The 12,316-nt window shown below is 44.3% G+C and overlaps 1 protein-coding gene across 1 annotated transcript in view; it reads left to right on the forward strand.

Moving 5' to 3' along the window:
- Nucleotides 1-80: 80 nt before the first annotated feature.
- USO1 (USO1 vesicle transport factor) overlaps nucleotides 81-12,316 on the forward strand; it is a gene marked incomplete at its 5' end in the record, with an annotated part of 25,526 nt that continues 13,290 nt past the window's right edge. The window contains 10 exon segments of the mRNA XM_009072185.1: nucleotides 81-167; nucleotides 288-352; nucleotides 4,739-4,818; nucleotides 5,821-5,832; nucleotides 8,912-9,012; nucleotides 9,279-9,381; nucleotides 9,510-9,565; nucleotides 9,816-9,936; nucleotides 11,280-11,458; nucleotides 12,199-12,314. Coding sequence (XP_009070433.1) covers nucleotides 81-167; nucleotides 288-352; nucleotides 4,739-4,818; nucleotides 5,821-5,832; nucleotides 8,912-9,012; nucleotides 9,279-9,381; nucleotides 9,510-9,565; nucleotides 9,816-9,936; nucleotides 11,280-11,458; nucleotides 12,199-12,314 — 920 coding nt within the window.

Below are 12,316 nucleotides of genomic sequence, written 5' to 3' on the forward strand. Positions count from 1 at the left end.
CCTGCCCTTAGTCTGTGAGTCGGAGTCTCACGCCGTCCTGCCGTGCTGTCCTCTATCACGCCTGTCTTGTCCGTTTCCAGATCCAGAAGCTGTGTGACAGAGTAGCTTCTTCCACGTTGCTGGATGACCGGAGGGATGCTGTCCGTGCTCTTAAGTCATTGTCCAAGGTAAGTACCCAATTTGCCGAATAACAGCGTAGTTTGTTTTTTTTTTTTAGGTTTTGTTATGTATTGCTTTGTTTGGTGTTTGGGCTCAGACCACTGATGGCTAAGTTTTTCTCCAAACAGAAATACCGGCTGGAGGTTGGCATCCAGGCCATGGAGCACCTCATCCATGTTCTCCAGACAGACCGGTGAGCATGCTGCAGCCTCCTCTGGCTGCTACCCTGACCCTTCTCTGCTGCTGAAACAAGTGCAGACCTGGTGCTCTGTATTGACAAAGCTGGGAGGGGGGATGAGTTTCTAACAACTCTTCTGTTATGGTGGCTTTTTGTGATGATGAACTTAACCAGCGCTTATTCAGAGGTGAAAAGGCCAGAATTCCAGGGTCTGGGATGAAGGACAGAAAAAACAGCTCTACAGTAAAGGTGGCACCTAAGTTGTCTTAATCCTTCCCTGACGGTGTTAAATATAGGGTTTGAAATAACCCTAATCAACCTGTTACTGGGCAGAAGGTGAGCTAGACAGAATTAATAGGGAACAACAAAGCCAGCAGGTTTGTGCTGTTGCCAGTGTGTGTTATCAGAGCAATTGGTAGGATAACTCTGTCACGGGGAGTAATGCAGGCATGGTCCTGGAGGGGTTCAGGTAAAGAGGAGAGCAGGACTCCAGGGCTGCTGCTAAGACAGGTGACATGAGTCTGAACGCTCTGTGTGGGCTAGAATGTAAAGTTTATGCAATCCAGTGTTTGAAATATCTTTATCCGTCTCTGCTATTGATTGCATTGCTGTACTTGATAGTACCCACATGTTGTAACTTGGCACCTGTTTGCAGCACTCAGATTTGGGCTTCCAATACCTACCTAAGCTCCAAGCATGTGCAGTAGGTGTACTGGGACAGTACTTTGGGTTTGAACATCAAGATGGTAAACCTATACAAAACAGTCAAATGGGCATGTGTAGAGTACTTATATGTACATACATAGGAAGGAGGAGCACATCCTCTAATGTTAAGATCAAGGAAAATCAGGAAAACAGCAGTTAGGAATCTGGAAGGAAGTGTCTAGCTCCAGTTATGGATATTGGAAAAGAAATGCCTCAGTGCTCAACCCAAGGGTGCTGGTTGAGGCCTTCCTTGCCTGCCCAGTTATGCCAGCTGGGAAGGTGTGGGGCTGCTGTCTAGGCAAGTCCATGTTATTCCTATTCCATTGGGGGATAGTTAAAGTGGAATGTCTGGTCTGGTGCAGGCAGTGAAAGGAAAGGTTATAGGAGTGACTGTCACTGATGTGGAGGGGAAGCCCTTCAAAAAAATTAGGACAAGGAGTTTGCTTTCATCCACTTACCTGCTCTTGAGGGCAGATTTGAACTTTGAGGAGAGAGGCAGGGCTCTACTGATGATCTAGTTGAGATGTGAACCTGAACCCTTCAGTGCAGGGACTTGGGGCTTTTCTGGGCTTTTTGGGCCCCGTTGTCCCTTTGGAATTGGTTTGTGCTGAGGCTCTGTGCACCTGTCTTGTGTGAGTCAGGCTGCAGTTCAGAAAGCAGGTAACACATGTTTCTGTGTTCTGGGTTTTGAGCTGAAGAAATGCTCTGCCACAAGGTGCTGGCAGACTGATTTCCTGTAGCATATTTGATGGATCAGCACATCAGCTGCTCTAAATGTTGGGTGCTGTGGCCCCTCTGAGGTCTCATTGTAGCCTCTGTGTTTGCTCAGTGCAGGTGTTACAGGTGCTAGAGTGCACTGTTTGGTGTCAGTGACTGTAGAGGTGAGGCCTTGGGGACTCAGTACAACTCCAAGCCAGCTAATCTGAATAACTGGTTGCTAACTGAGTCACAGGCTCAGCTGTCCCTGATGCCTGGTGTGACTGGCATATGGAACTGGGAGGCCAGTGGGCTGGCAGAGGGCAGTGCTGTGGTTGCTGTTTCAGTGTGTGCCCACAGGTGTGACCTTTGGACTCTCCCAGTGTCCACCTGAGGCACCCTGAAGCTTTCTGCACAAGTGGAAAATGCTCCTTTCCACCTGTTTATTTTTGTTTGTATTGCAGCTGCTTAAGATGAGAACAGAGAAGCCAATGACTGACTCAAGCTGTCTTCTCACATGCCACTATTTATGTGAGCCACTCACTTGTGCTAGTCCTGTACATGGACTGTTGCTGTGAAGTTTTAGATTACAGAAGGCCTAACTTGGTGAGAAAAGTAAAAGTGCTTGTGTCCTATTCTCATTTCTGGCCTTGGATCTAGGCCTGTTGCTTTGAATTAGTTCCAGTCTTTGTCCTGGAACAGCAATACTTCACTTCCTAAATGGAAGACATCGTTCCTGGAACAGTAATACTTCACTTCCTAAATGGAAGGCATCGTTCCACTTCCTAAACAATTTACTTGTAGATTGCCTTAAACTCTGTCTCCTGCTTGAATGCTTAAAACTTGTTATATAGAAAACAGCTTCTTTCACCGTATTTCCAGCTCTGTGCATCAGCCATCTTGGAGCCTGAGTCAGCTCTTGCACATTCCAGACTCTCACACACCCCAGAGTTCTTATGCTGTATGTTTATTTTGTAATATTAATGTGGTAGAGGACTTTTACTGACTTGCTGTCTAGATATTGCTACATCCCACCAGGGATTAGTTTAAAAAACGTTTGGCTTTGAGAGTAGAACAGGCCAGTGCCACTTACTGGTAGTATGGGAGAAAGCACTGTAGTGAGAAGTCAACTTGATGTTTAACTGCTTTGTTTCTACATATGTAACAAGGTTTTCGAATTTCAGTGTGACAACTGAGTTTGAAGCCTAATATATCAACCTAAGAGAATTTTTTTTTTTTTTATTTCTTTTTTTTTTTTTCCTTTTTTTTTACTCCTAAGGCACAAACCTCAGTTATTTCTGTGCAGGACAGTCAATACATGGAAGCCTTCACTACCATATGGTTCTGCTCTGCTGGTGCTGGTGAACTCAGGGGCACTGCCCTGATATCTTGTTTCAATGCCATGTGAAATCACAGCTAGGAGAGGCAAGGTGACTTGTGCTGGATTGTTGCATTGCTTAAAGCCTGCACTTTTTATGGCTTCTTGGGAGGCTGGAAGTCTATTTCTTGAGTGATTTTTCACTACAAAGCAAAAGCTGGGCAGCTTCAGTCTGAACAGAATAATCAATGCAACTTGCTCTGTGCTGAACAGCAGATGGTAGCAAGGCAGTGAGCAGCAAAGGTGGGATGCTGGTGTCCTCATTCTGTGATGTGCTGCTCTTTGAAGAAGAGAAGCAAGGCCTGCTTTAACCACATGTACATTGAATTTGCTTCTTGTTTGTAACTGCTGTCATTTCCCTAACTAGGGGAAAGAAGAGCAAGGCTGCAGCTGGATGAGTTTTTTAAAATTTTCAGGAAATAATTTCTGTGTCTTTTTAGATGTGGAATTGTTTCATTTGTATGAGAAGAAAAGTACAGACTTTGTAGCAATGTCTTGAAGAACTAAAATGGCAGTGAAGGGAAAACACAAGCAGGCTGAAAATGTGAGCATACCAGCTGGGTGAGGCTGTTTGCATAGACTGAAAGGTTAGGTGGCTGTTTAGGCCTCTGCTCTGAACCAGCCTAGCAGCCTCTTGAAATGCAAATTTATCTTTGGTGTGGTCTTACATGGTTATGTGTTGGAGGTCAGTGAAAGCTAATAGCTAAAAGTTGGGATGAGAGGTCTTGTTTTGGCAGTGTGCTCTGCAGGTGCTTGGGGAAGCCATGAACATGCTGTGAGGTTTGTCCTGCAGTCAGAAGTGTCTTCCTCTGGGGTGGTAGGTTTTATTTGTCTTTGGTTTTCGACCATCCGTGCTTTCATATTTCTCTGGTTTATGAGCAACAAAGCAAGCAGCAGAAATGGTTGCATCCTGCCCCCCAAGCTCTTGGACTGTGTCTTGGTTGTAGTGTAAGGTTTACAGATTGTTGACTCTTGGTAATGCAGAAGAAACAAGTCTCTCCTGAAGCGGATCTTAGGAGAAGAGTCTGGATGTGAGCAGGTGAACTAATGCTTTGAGGGTAGCAAGGCTGCCTTGCAGCTTCCTGGGATTGCTTGGAGTTCAAAACCTTTTAATAGCTGGGTGTAGTCAGAGTTGGTGACATTGGAGGGTGGCCCGCTTTGGAGAATACACAGCTGTCATTGCAGTCACCTGGAGCTCCAAGTTCAGGCTCTGGTTCTGGCTGTTGGCATAGTGGGGAGGGTCTCTCCTGGGGTGGTGCTGAAGCTTGTCTGCAGCTTCCTCGGATGACTGTCTGGGAAGTGGTCTAGAGCCTTCCCAGAGATTTCTCCTGGTATGCTTGAGGAGTGGCTTTGAGTGACTTGGGAAATGGAAGACACACCTACAGTGAAGCTTCCTGTGGTCATCTTGTGTCACCAGACTCTCTGAAGGAATGAACTGGGAAGAGGAGTTTGACTCCTTTCAGGGCCCAGACAGCTCATGGGTATATGGTATTGCCATAAATCTGTCCACATCAGTGTTTCTCACTGCACCTAGTGCTGCTGAGGGAACTGCCTGGGTAGGAAAGAAATACTGAGAGTAGCTGGAAACAAGTATTAAAGACAAGTGATTCTTTCATTTGCAGTTCAGATTCTGAAATAATTGGCTATGCCTTGGACACTCTCTACAATGTAATATCGAATGACCTAGAAGAGGAGGAGCAAGGTAAGCCCTTGGTAGTAATAGTTGTATTGACTGGGGTTGCTTTCCTTCGTGCTTTGTTCCAATTACCAACTATAACAGTGTGATTTACTAATGCTGAGACTTGCTTTGTTCTTGTGTAGCTGTTAGGACAACACTAAAAACCTTGTATATAGCTTGCTTGAAAGTAACACTGGATCTCTTGCTTTTTAATGTTAAAAGCTATGTTCTCTGAACAGCAGCCAGGTTGGGATGGGTAATTAATTGTTTGTTCTAGTTTATAAGTCAAGAATTGAGTAGTTCTTGGCTATTGGGAATGGACAGCTCTGGCTGTTAATGTCAAATGGGACACTACAATTTGATGGTTTAACAAGGATGCTGAGATGTGCAGTCTCAGGTACCTGCGCTAAGGTGCTACATTTGAGTGTGAAAACCTTTCAGCCCTGCTGTGGCATTTTAGAGATTCTGCCTGTCCTTCCCAAGGTGTACCAGTAGACACTGCCCATCTGGACTGTGAAAATCCATGCCACTCCTGCCTTTATTTTATTTTCCAAAGCCTTTCTTGCTAGACCACCAAACTGGTCTCAAAGGCCACTGAATGTTATTCTAAACCATATCTCCAATTGTGCTTGGCTTACTTGCCCTTCTTTTCCCTGTTCATCCATTTCCCTGACCTTGATGAAAGATGCTTTGAACAAGGTCAGAGTCTTGCAGTCCTGGTGAACACGTTCATGGTAGTGGCCTGGATTATGGACTGGACAAGAGCGTTGTTAGCAGTCTCTTACAAGGAGCCGAGAATTGACCAACCGGAGTTGTGTGTGAGAGATCAGCCATGTTGTAAGAGTCCAGGGTGATTTAGGTCAGCCTCTTCCATCAGAGCTGCCCCAAAGAGTCAGGGCTGCTGTAGGAAGCTAGGATGGCTGCTTGGAAGACCTGAGCTTATGCTGCTGTTGGTTGTGCTGTGTGGAAAGCTGTTCAACTTGTAAACCTGTGTCTTGTTTCTTTTTCTTTTATCTGCATTGACAGATGACTCTGAAGGTAAAAGAACCTTTACTTGTATAAATATGGCACTTTGTTTTAGCCCTAGTTGCTACTCACACCAGTAACACTTGCTGCCGTTTAAAAGGTCGCTGTAGAAACTTGCAGTGGAGCTCAGCGAGAGCTTTTGTCCTTCTGCTTTATACTTATTCTTTGGAGCTTGTGTGTTTCCAGTTGGATTTCTCCTGTGATTTGGCATGTTGAATGCCAGCCCATCTCCAGAGACTGTAGTAATGATAAACTCTTGATAAGGATGTCACAAAGGTATGCAGCTCTGGAACTGGGAGGTTTTTAATGGCCCAAAGTTGGTGAACAGAGTTTGTTTGCAAGAAGCCCTGAAGCTGGACACAAACGCATGAGCTGCACGAGCATCTTTCACAGTGTCTCTTTTAAGCAGTGCATGTTAAAGTAGTGTTCACTTCTACCCTGAGTTACCACTAACACTATGTATTTTTTAATACATCCTTTCTATACTAATTTTATCAAAGTGCACTTCATATGTTTATTTTGGGATGAAATTGTAGTTTGCAGTGCTGCTTGTTAGTGAACTGCTGAGAGCTGAGCTTACTATATGGAAGCTGTTCACTTTATTTGAGATAGCCCTGTGCATGTGTAGATGTAAAGGGTAGTTATGGCTAGAAGGCTGGTTGCAACATCTGTGGTGTATCCACATAAATGCGAGATGCAGTTTCCCTTTTGTCCAGCTCCCGCTTTTTAAAATGTGGTAGAAGAAATAGTCATGGGAAGAGCAAGAGTTGAGAGAGAAGTAAAAAAATGTGATTTGAACATTTCATAGAAGAAACCTAAACATCCTGAACTGCAGTTAATAACTACAGCAAACTTGGAAGAGGCTGTGGAAGTTGTGTATATACTCCTAAGGTTTTGCCTTAACACCTGGAACTTGTGCAAGGACAAGAGTTGGGATTAGGAGTTCCAGCACTTGCTGTTTGTAGCTGAGTTTGGAAAAAGGACAAGATGTTCAGTCACAGCTCATGGAAAACTCCAAGTGAAATGTTTTGATTTAAGTGTCTATTAAAAAGAGAAAAGTTGAGGTCTGTGGTAGCTCCTTGGTTTACAGCAACCTGCAGGGTGTGCAATCCATGTATAATTGATTCCTGGCTGAGTTGCCTCTTGAGCTTCTGCACTTGCTGCTGTAGATGAACTTGTGTGGAGTTTTCATTTATGTAAACCAGGAGTGGCCCAGACTTGCTAAGCCCCTCAGCTTCAGAGAGCTCATTGTAGGACTTGTATTCTAGATGCTACATGCCTGGGCTAGAGTTGTCTTTGCACACAGTCTGTCTTCTCTTTTCTCTTTTTTTTTTTTAAAGTATTTGATGGTTTCTGCAGCTAGAAATTGACAGGAGAGTGTTGCTGCTGCTCAGCCTCTCCTGTAAGCTATACTGATAGGCCTCCTTCAAGGGAAAAATACAGCTGTGTGACAGGAGAGAAATCATCAGCTACTCTGTCCGGAAGGCCAAAGAGAAAACTTGTGCTGTACTGGAAATCCTTCACAAGTAGATCTTATGCATTGATACCTTGCAGGGAATCACTATCACCAACAGTTTGAATTGGGTTAGTTGAATTCAAGTGGTTTTCTTGACACCAGATTTTTGTAGTAGTCTCTTGATTTTTTATTATTTTTTTTCCTTTTGCCATACTCCAGCAAGGTGCAGAGTTTGGAGATGGTGTGTGGTCTTTGACCCTTTTATAGCTGCTCAGTTGTTAATGGTTTGTTAGTGTTTCCTTGATAAGGCTGCAAATCCTGCGCTTCAAGCAGGAGGAAAAATCCTTGGTTTGCCTTCATTTGACCAAATCAGACCTGTGGATTTGGTCAGCAACTGAGTGACTTTATCGTGTATTCTCTGTGCTTTGTGCTTCAGGCTGTGGCTGTGGTTCCATCAGCAGCCATGGACACTGAGGCTGTATCTGACTTGCAGGGCAGCCTGGGGTAGCAGAGCAGCAGCAGTGGCTCTGCAGTGGCTCCTCGGCGAGGCACAGGACCTGGGCAGGGATCTTGGCGGTTGTGCAGGGAGAAGCCAGCCAAGCAGCGAGTGGCTTAGGGGATGTGTGAGGAGAGGAAGCTTTGTAGGGAGAAGGGTGTTGGCTGGAGGTGGTTGTGTCCTGTGGTCTCTTCCCCTAGTAGTTGATTTGTGTTCAAGGGCTTTCTGGGCTGCTGTGAGGACCCTTGTGTAAACAGACTTGTTTGGCATGGGGTGGCCATGTACAACTGAATTCCTGCCCCTATGGAGTGGAAGCTGCTGCTCAGCAGTTGAAAAGCTCATGTCTCAGCCTGTACTGGCCTTGAATGCCATGTTCCTATCCAAAATTAAGGCATAATAAAAAAGTCTCTTTGAATTGGAATTGTTCTTCCTCAGTTTTCGAGCTGACATTCCTTAACTAAGCCAACCAGTGGTACGTTCATACCCCTGTTTTATGGAACAATTACATAAATTGTCACTCAGCATAGAAAAACAGTGGTGCAGAGTATCGTTGCGGGGGATACTTCTGCCTTTCTTTGTGTAACAACAATCATGAAGCAATGGTGTAAGGTGTGGTTCATGTGCTGCCCCCAGTTCTACATGACTGAAGGGTAAATAAAAATGGCACTTAATTTTAGCACATCTGAAATGGACTCAGAATCCAAGACTGAGAGGTTTTGAGGCTCATTTGTTCCAAATTTACTCTCCCTTTCCCAATATTTAGGTCTTTTCCATTGCTAAACCAAAACTGAGCTTTAGATGGTTTATATTCCCTACCACTCACTCCAAACCTCCCAGTGTGAAGTGTTCTTGACTTTTGCACATCAAGTGAACGGTCCTTTGGAGGAGCTGCTCTGCTGAATCAGTGCAGCTACATGTGGATGTAGCTGCTCTGAGACTCCAAAGTTGTTTAGAATAATGTAGGATTTTTCTTTTGTGCAAAGCTTGTGTTGGTGTTTTTGAAAATCATTCGCTTAACGTTATGGCAGTGACTATAAACCTCTTTGTCACCCATGGCCCTGTTTTAGTAAGAATAAGAATCTCAGCTGCAAGTTGTTCCAATGATGTGTTGCAATATGTTGGGTTTTTTACCATTACAGAAGAAAACTCAGCAAAACAAGTGGATGATTTGGGAAGTCAGTTCACAGAGATTTTCATTAAACAGCAAGAAAATGTCACACTCTTGTTGACTCTTGTGGAGGTGAGTGAATGTCACAGTTGGAATACTAAGAGATGGGTAGTAGTGTGCTTGGATAGAGCCATGGTTTTGTGTCAGATTTGAGGTGTTCTTAGATCCAGTGCATGTGGGGTTGGAGGTGAGTCAGGACTGACCTTGCTGAACACCATTAGTTCCACTTTTCCTGTATGAAACCTATGTCATGCTTTCAGCAGCGTTACACATTTGTCTGTGTATCTGAGATAAACACTGGGGAAATGATTACTTCACATACTCCTCTCTGTTTGCAGGAATTTGATTTCCATGTTCGCTGGCCTGGAGTGAAACTGCTCACATCTCTGTTAAAGCAGCAAGGGCCTCAAGTGCAGCAGATCATTCTTGTCAGCCCCATGGGTAAGTGGCTGAGTTCATTGCTGATAAACTTGGAGCTGGAGGAGTCTTAAGCAAGGTGCCTTTAAGACCTCCAGCTTGAAGAAGCTGCACCTTTGAATGCTGTTGCATTAAAAACATGTTCCTTGCAGGTGTGTCCAGACTGATGGATTTACTAGCAGACTCTAGGGAGGTTATACGAAACGATGTAAGTACAGAACAGATTTCCTCTTTATAGCCACTTGGCATCCTTTGTGTCAGTGCATGAGGGAGCCACTGCCTGGTGTCCACGGGGGGTTTGTTACATGTGCAGAGTTGCAGAGCATGAAGCTGTGTCCTGTGATTGTGGCTGAGGATTGTGGTGCTGATGCAGCATCCTTCTGAGAGCTGTGACTTGTGAAAAGCAGTGGAGTACTACTAAAACTGACCTTAATTTCCTTTGTCCCCCACCTGTCAAGGGAGTCCTGTTGTTACAGCAATTGACCAAAAGTAATGCAGCCATACAGAAGATTGTTGCCTTTGAAAATGCTTTTGAGAGACTTCTGGATATCATAACAGAGGAAGGAAACAGCGATGGAGGTACAGACAAGTCTAAAACTTAGTCCTGTGCTTTTGCACCAACTACTAGATGATATTTACAGGCTGCCCTTAGTCTTTAACTGGAGCTGGGTCAGTGGGTAGAAGGATCAAAACTTACACTGGCTGGAGTAAAACCAGATTGTGCAAGTAGCAGTGTTTCAGTGTCTCTTAAAAACTGACCTACTTAGTTAAAACATCAGTGAACTTCTCTGAGCCTGTGTGAATGAATGTGTTGTTTGGCTTAGGCTTGTGAATGTGTATACTTGGAATGGCAGTGTCAGCTGTGTGTGTGTGCTGCATTTGTCACTTACAGGGTTAGGCATCTGCATTCCTCCTGCAAGATCCTTGGATGCTTGGAGTGACTGGAATTAACAGCTTGCTGAGTTCCTTCAGCTGCACCAAAAACTTCAGTTTTGTGGTCAGCTCCTTGCCAAATCAACTACCTGTTGGGAGGGGAAAAGGATTAAAAAATGTGAGCAAGAACAGTACAGCACTTCAGGGCTTTTTCATTTTAGCAACACATGAGTTTACCACCGGTTGTAGTTTACTACATGATCTATTTCAACAACATGACAGGTTGCTGTTCCATGACCTTTTTGTGGGCTGCAGGAGCAGCTAATGCTTCTCTCTCAGCTGAATTATTCCAGATATGTTGGCACGGGGAGATTAAGCAAACCTTTGATTCAAAGCTGTTATTTTTAGGCATTTAATAATTTTAGGAGACTGGGTATGTGCTCAGAGTTCTCTGCTTTCCCCCTCCTAGCTATCTGTTCCTCAGACAGGAGGAACCTCTATCTGAGGATAACCCAAACCCAACAAGTAGCTTGGAAATGAGTTGTGGATGTAGCCAGTGATTGAAGACAATGAATGTGTAACCCAGGAAGAGCTGCTGCCTTAGAATTGCCGTGCAGTTCAGGGGGAGTTTCTCTTTAGTGCACATAATACAGGGACAGCGTAGCCTGACTTTGGGGTAGGTGAACTTCAGAACACAAAGTGATTGTGAGGTTTTGTTTGAGGTTCTTCCCATTCCTACTCAATTAACTCGTACAAACTGCATATGCTTTGAAAATAACATGTTTGTATCAAACTTGTGGAAGAAACACAACCATGGTTTCCTTGGATATATGCTGGATCAAGGTGGATGTGTTTACTTAAGAGTGACCTTGGATTACTTTTTTTTTCAGGCATGAGATTCACAATTCTTGATCCAAACCTAATGTGTGTTAAGAATGAAGAGTTAGGAGCGTGCTCAGTTCCACCTGGAACATCCTCAGTTCATGGAAAAGCCAGTTACTTTCCATGTGGCATCTTTTGATTGATGTTTTGGGTTTCTGTCTCACCAGGAATAGTAGTGGAAGACTGTCTCCTCCTATTACAGAATTTGTTGAAGAACAATAATTCCAATCAGAACTTCTTCAAAGAAGGTTCATACATTCAGCGCATGAAGCCTTGGTTTGAAGTTGGAGATGACAACTGTGGCTGGTCTGCACAGAAAGTAACTAATCTTCACCTCATGCTGCAGGTAGGACTTCCTCTAACTCCTAAGTACCCATGTCAGCACTTAGAATGATAGAATTTTAAGGGTTGGAATGGACCTTACAGAGCATCTAGTCCCAACCCTCTGCCCTGGGCAGGGACACCTCCCACCAGACCAGGATGCTCAAGGCTTTATCCAGCCTAGCTCTAAACACTGCCAGGGTCGGGGAAACCACCACGTCCCTGGGCAACCTGTGCCACTTGTCTCACCACCCTCACAGGAAAAAACTTTTTTCTAATATCTAACCTAAACTTCTCCTCCTTCAGTTTGAACCCGTTAGTTCTTGTCCTATCGTTGCAGTTCCTAAAGAGCTCTCTTGGAATGAAGACTAAGTGTAATATACCAACTGTGGAATCCCTGTGTTGTCTGTAGCTCAGAATTACCTGCCAATGCTCATGAGCTGAGCTGCTTTCAGTGGTGAATCTGGAATGGCTGGGATATTGCATAACTTGATGTAACAGTAATATAAGCTAAAACCATCATTAGGGATGTCCTATGTAAAGAAATCCCTGTATGAAGCTCAAAATCAAGTGGCCATTTGTAGTAATGAGATGAACATCTGTTTATTGTAGTTGCCTACCTCCATCTTTATGGAGATTGCCTATCTCCATCTTCAGGAGCAGTTCTGTTTCATGGTTAAACTGAAAATGGGTTCATTTGTTTTGCTTTGCATTCCAGAATGTCTTGGGACTCTCTTCACAGGGAAATGTTTCCTTCTTTTCTAGCTTGTACGTGTCCTGGTGTCTCCCACAAACCCTCCTGGTGCCACCAGCAGCTGCCAGAAAGCCATGTTCCACTGTGGCTTGTTACAGCAGCTCTGCACAATCCTCATGGCAACTGGGG

This window comes from Acanthisitta chloris, unplaced genomic scaffold (assembly GCF_000695815.1).
Source record: "Acanthisitta chloris isolate BGI_N310 unplaced genomic scaffold, ASM69581v1 scaffold10463, whole genome shotgun sequence".
NCBI classification, from domain to species: Eukaryota; Metazoa; Chordata; class Aves; order Passeriformes; family Acanthisittidae; genus Acanthisitta; species Acanthisitta chloris.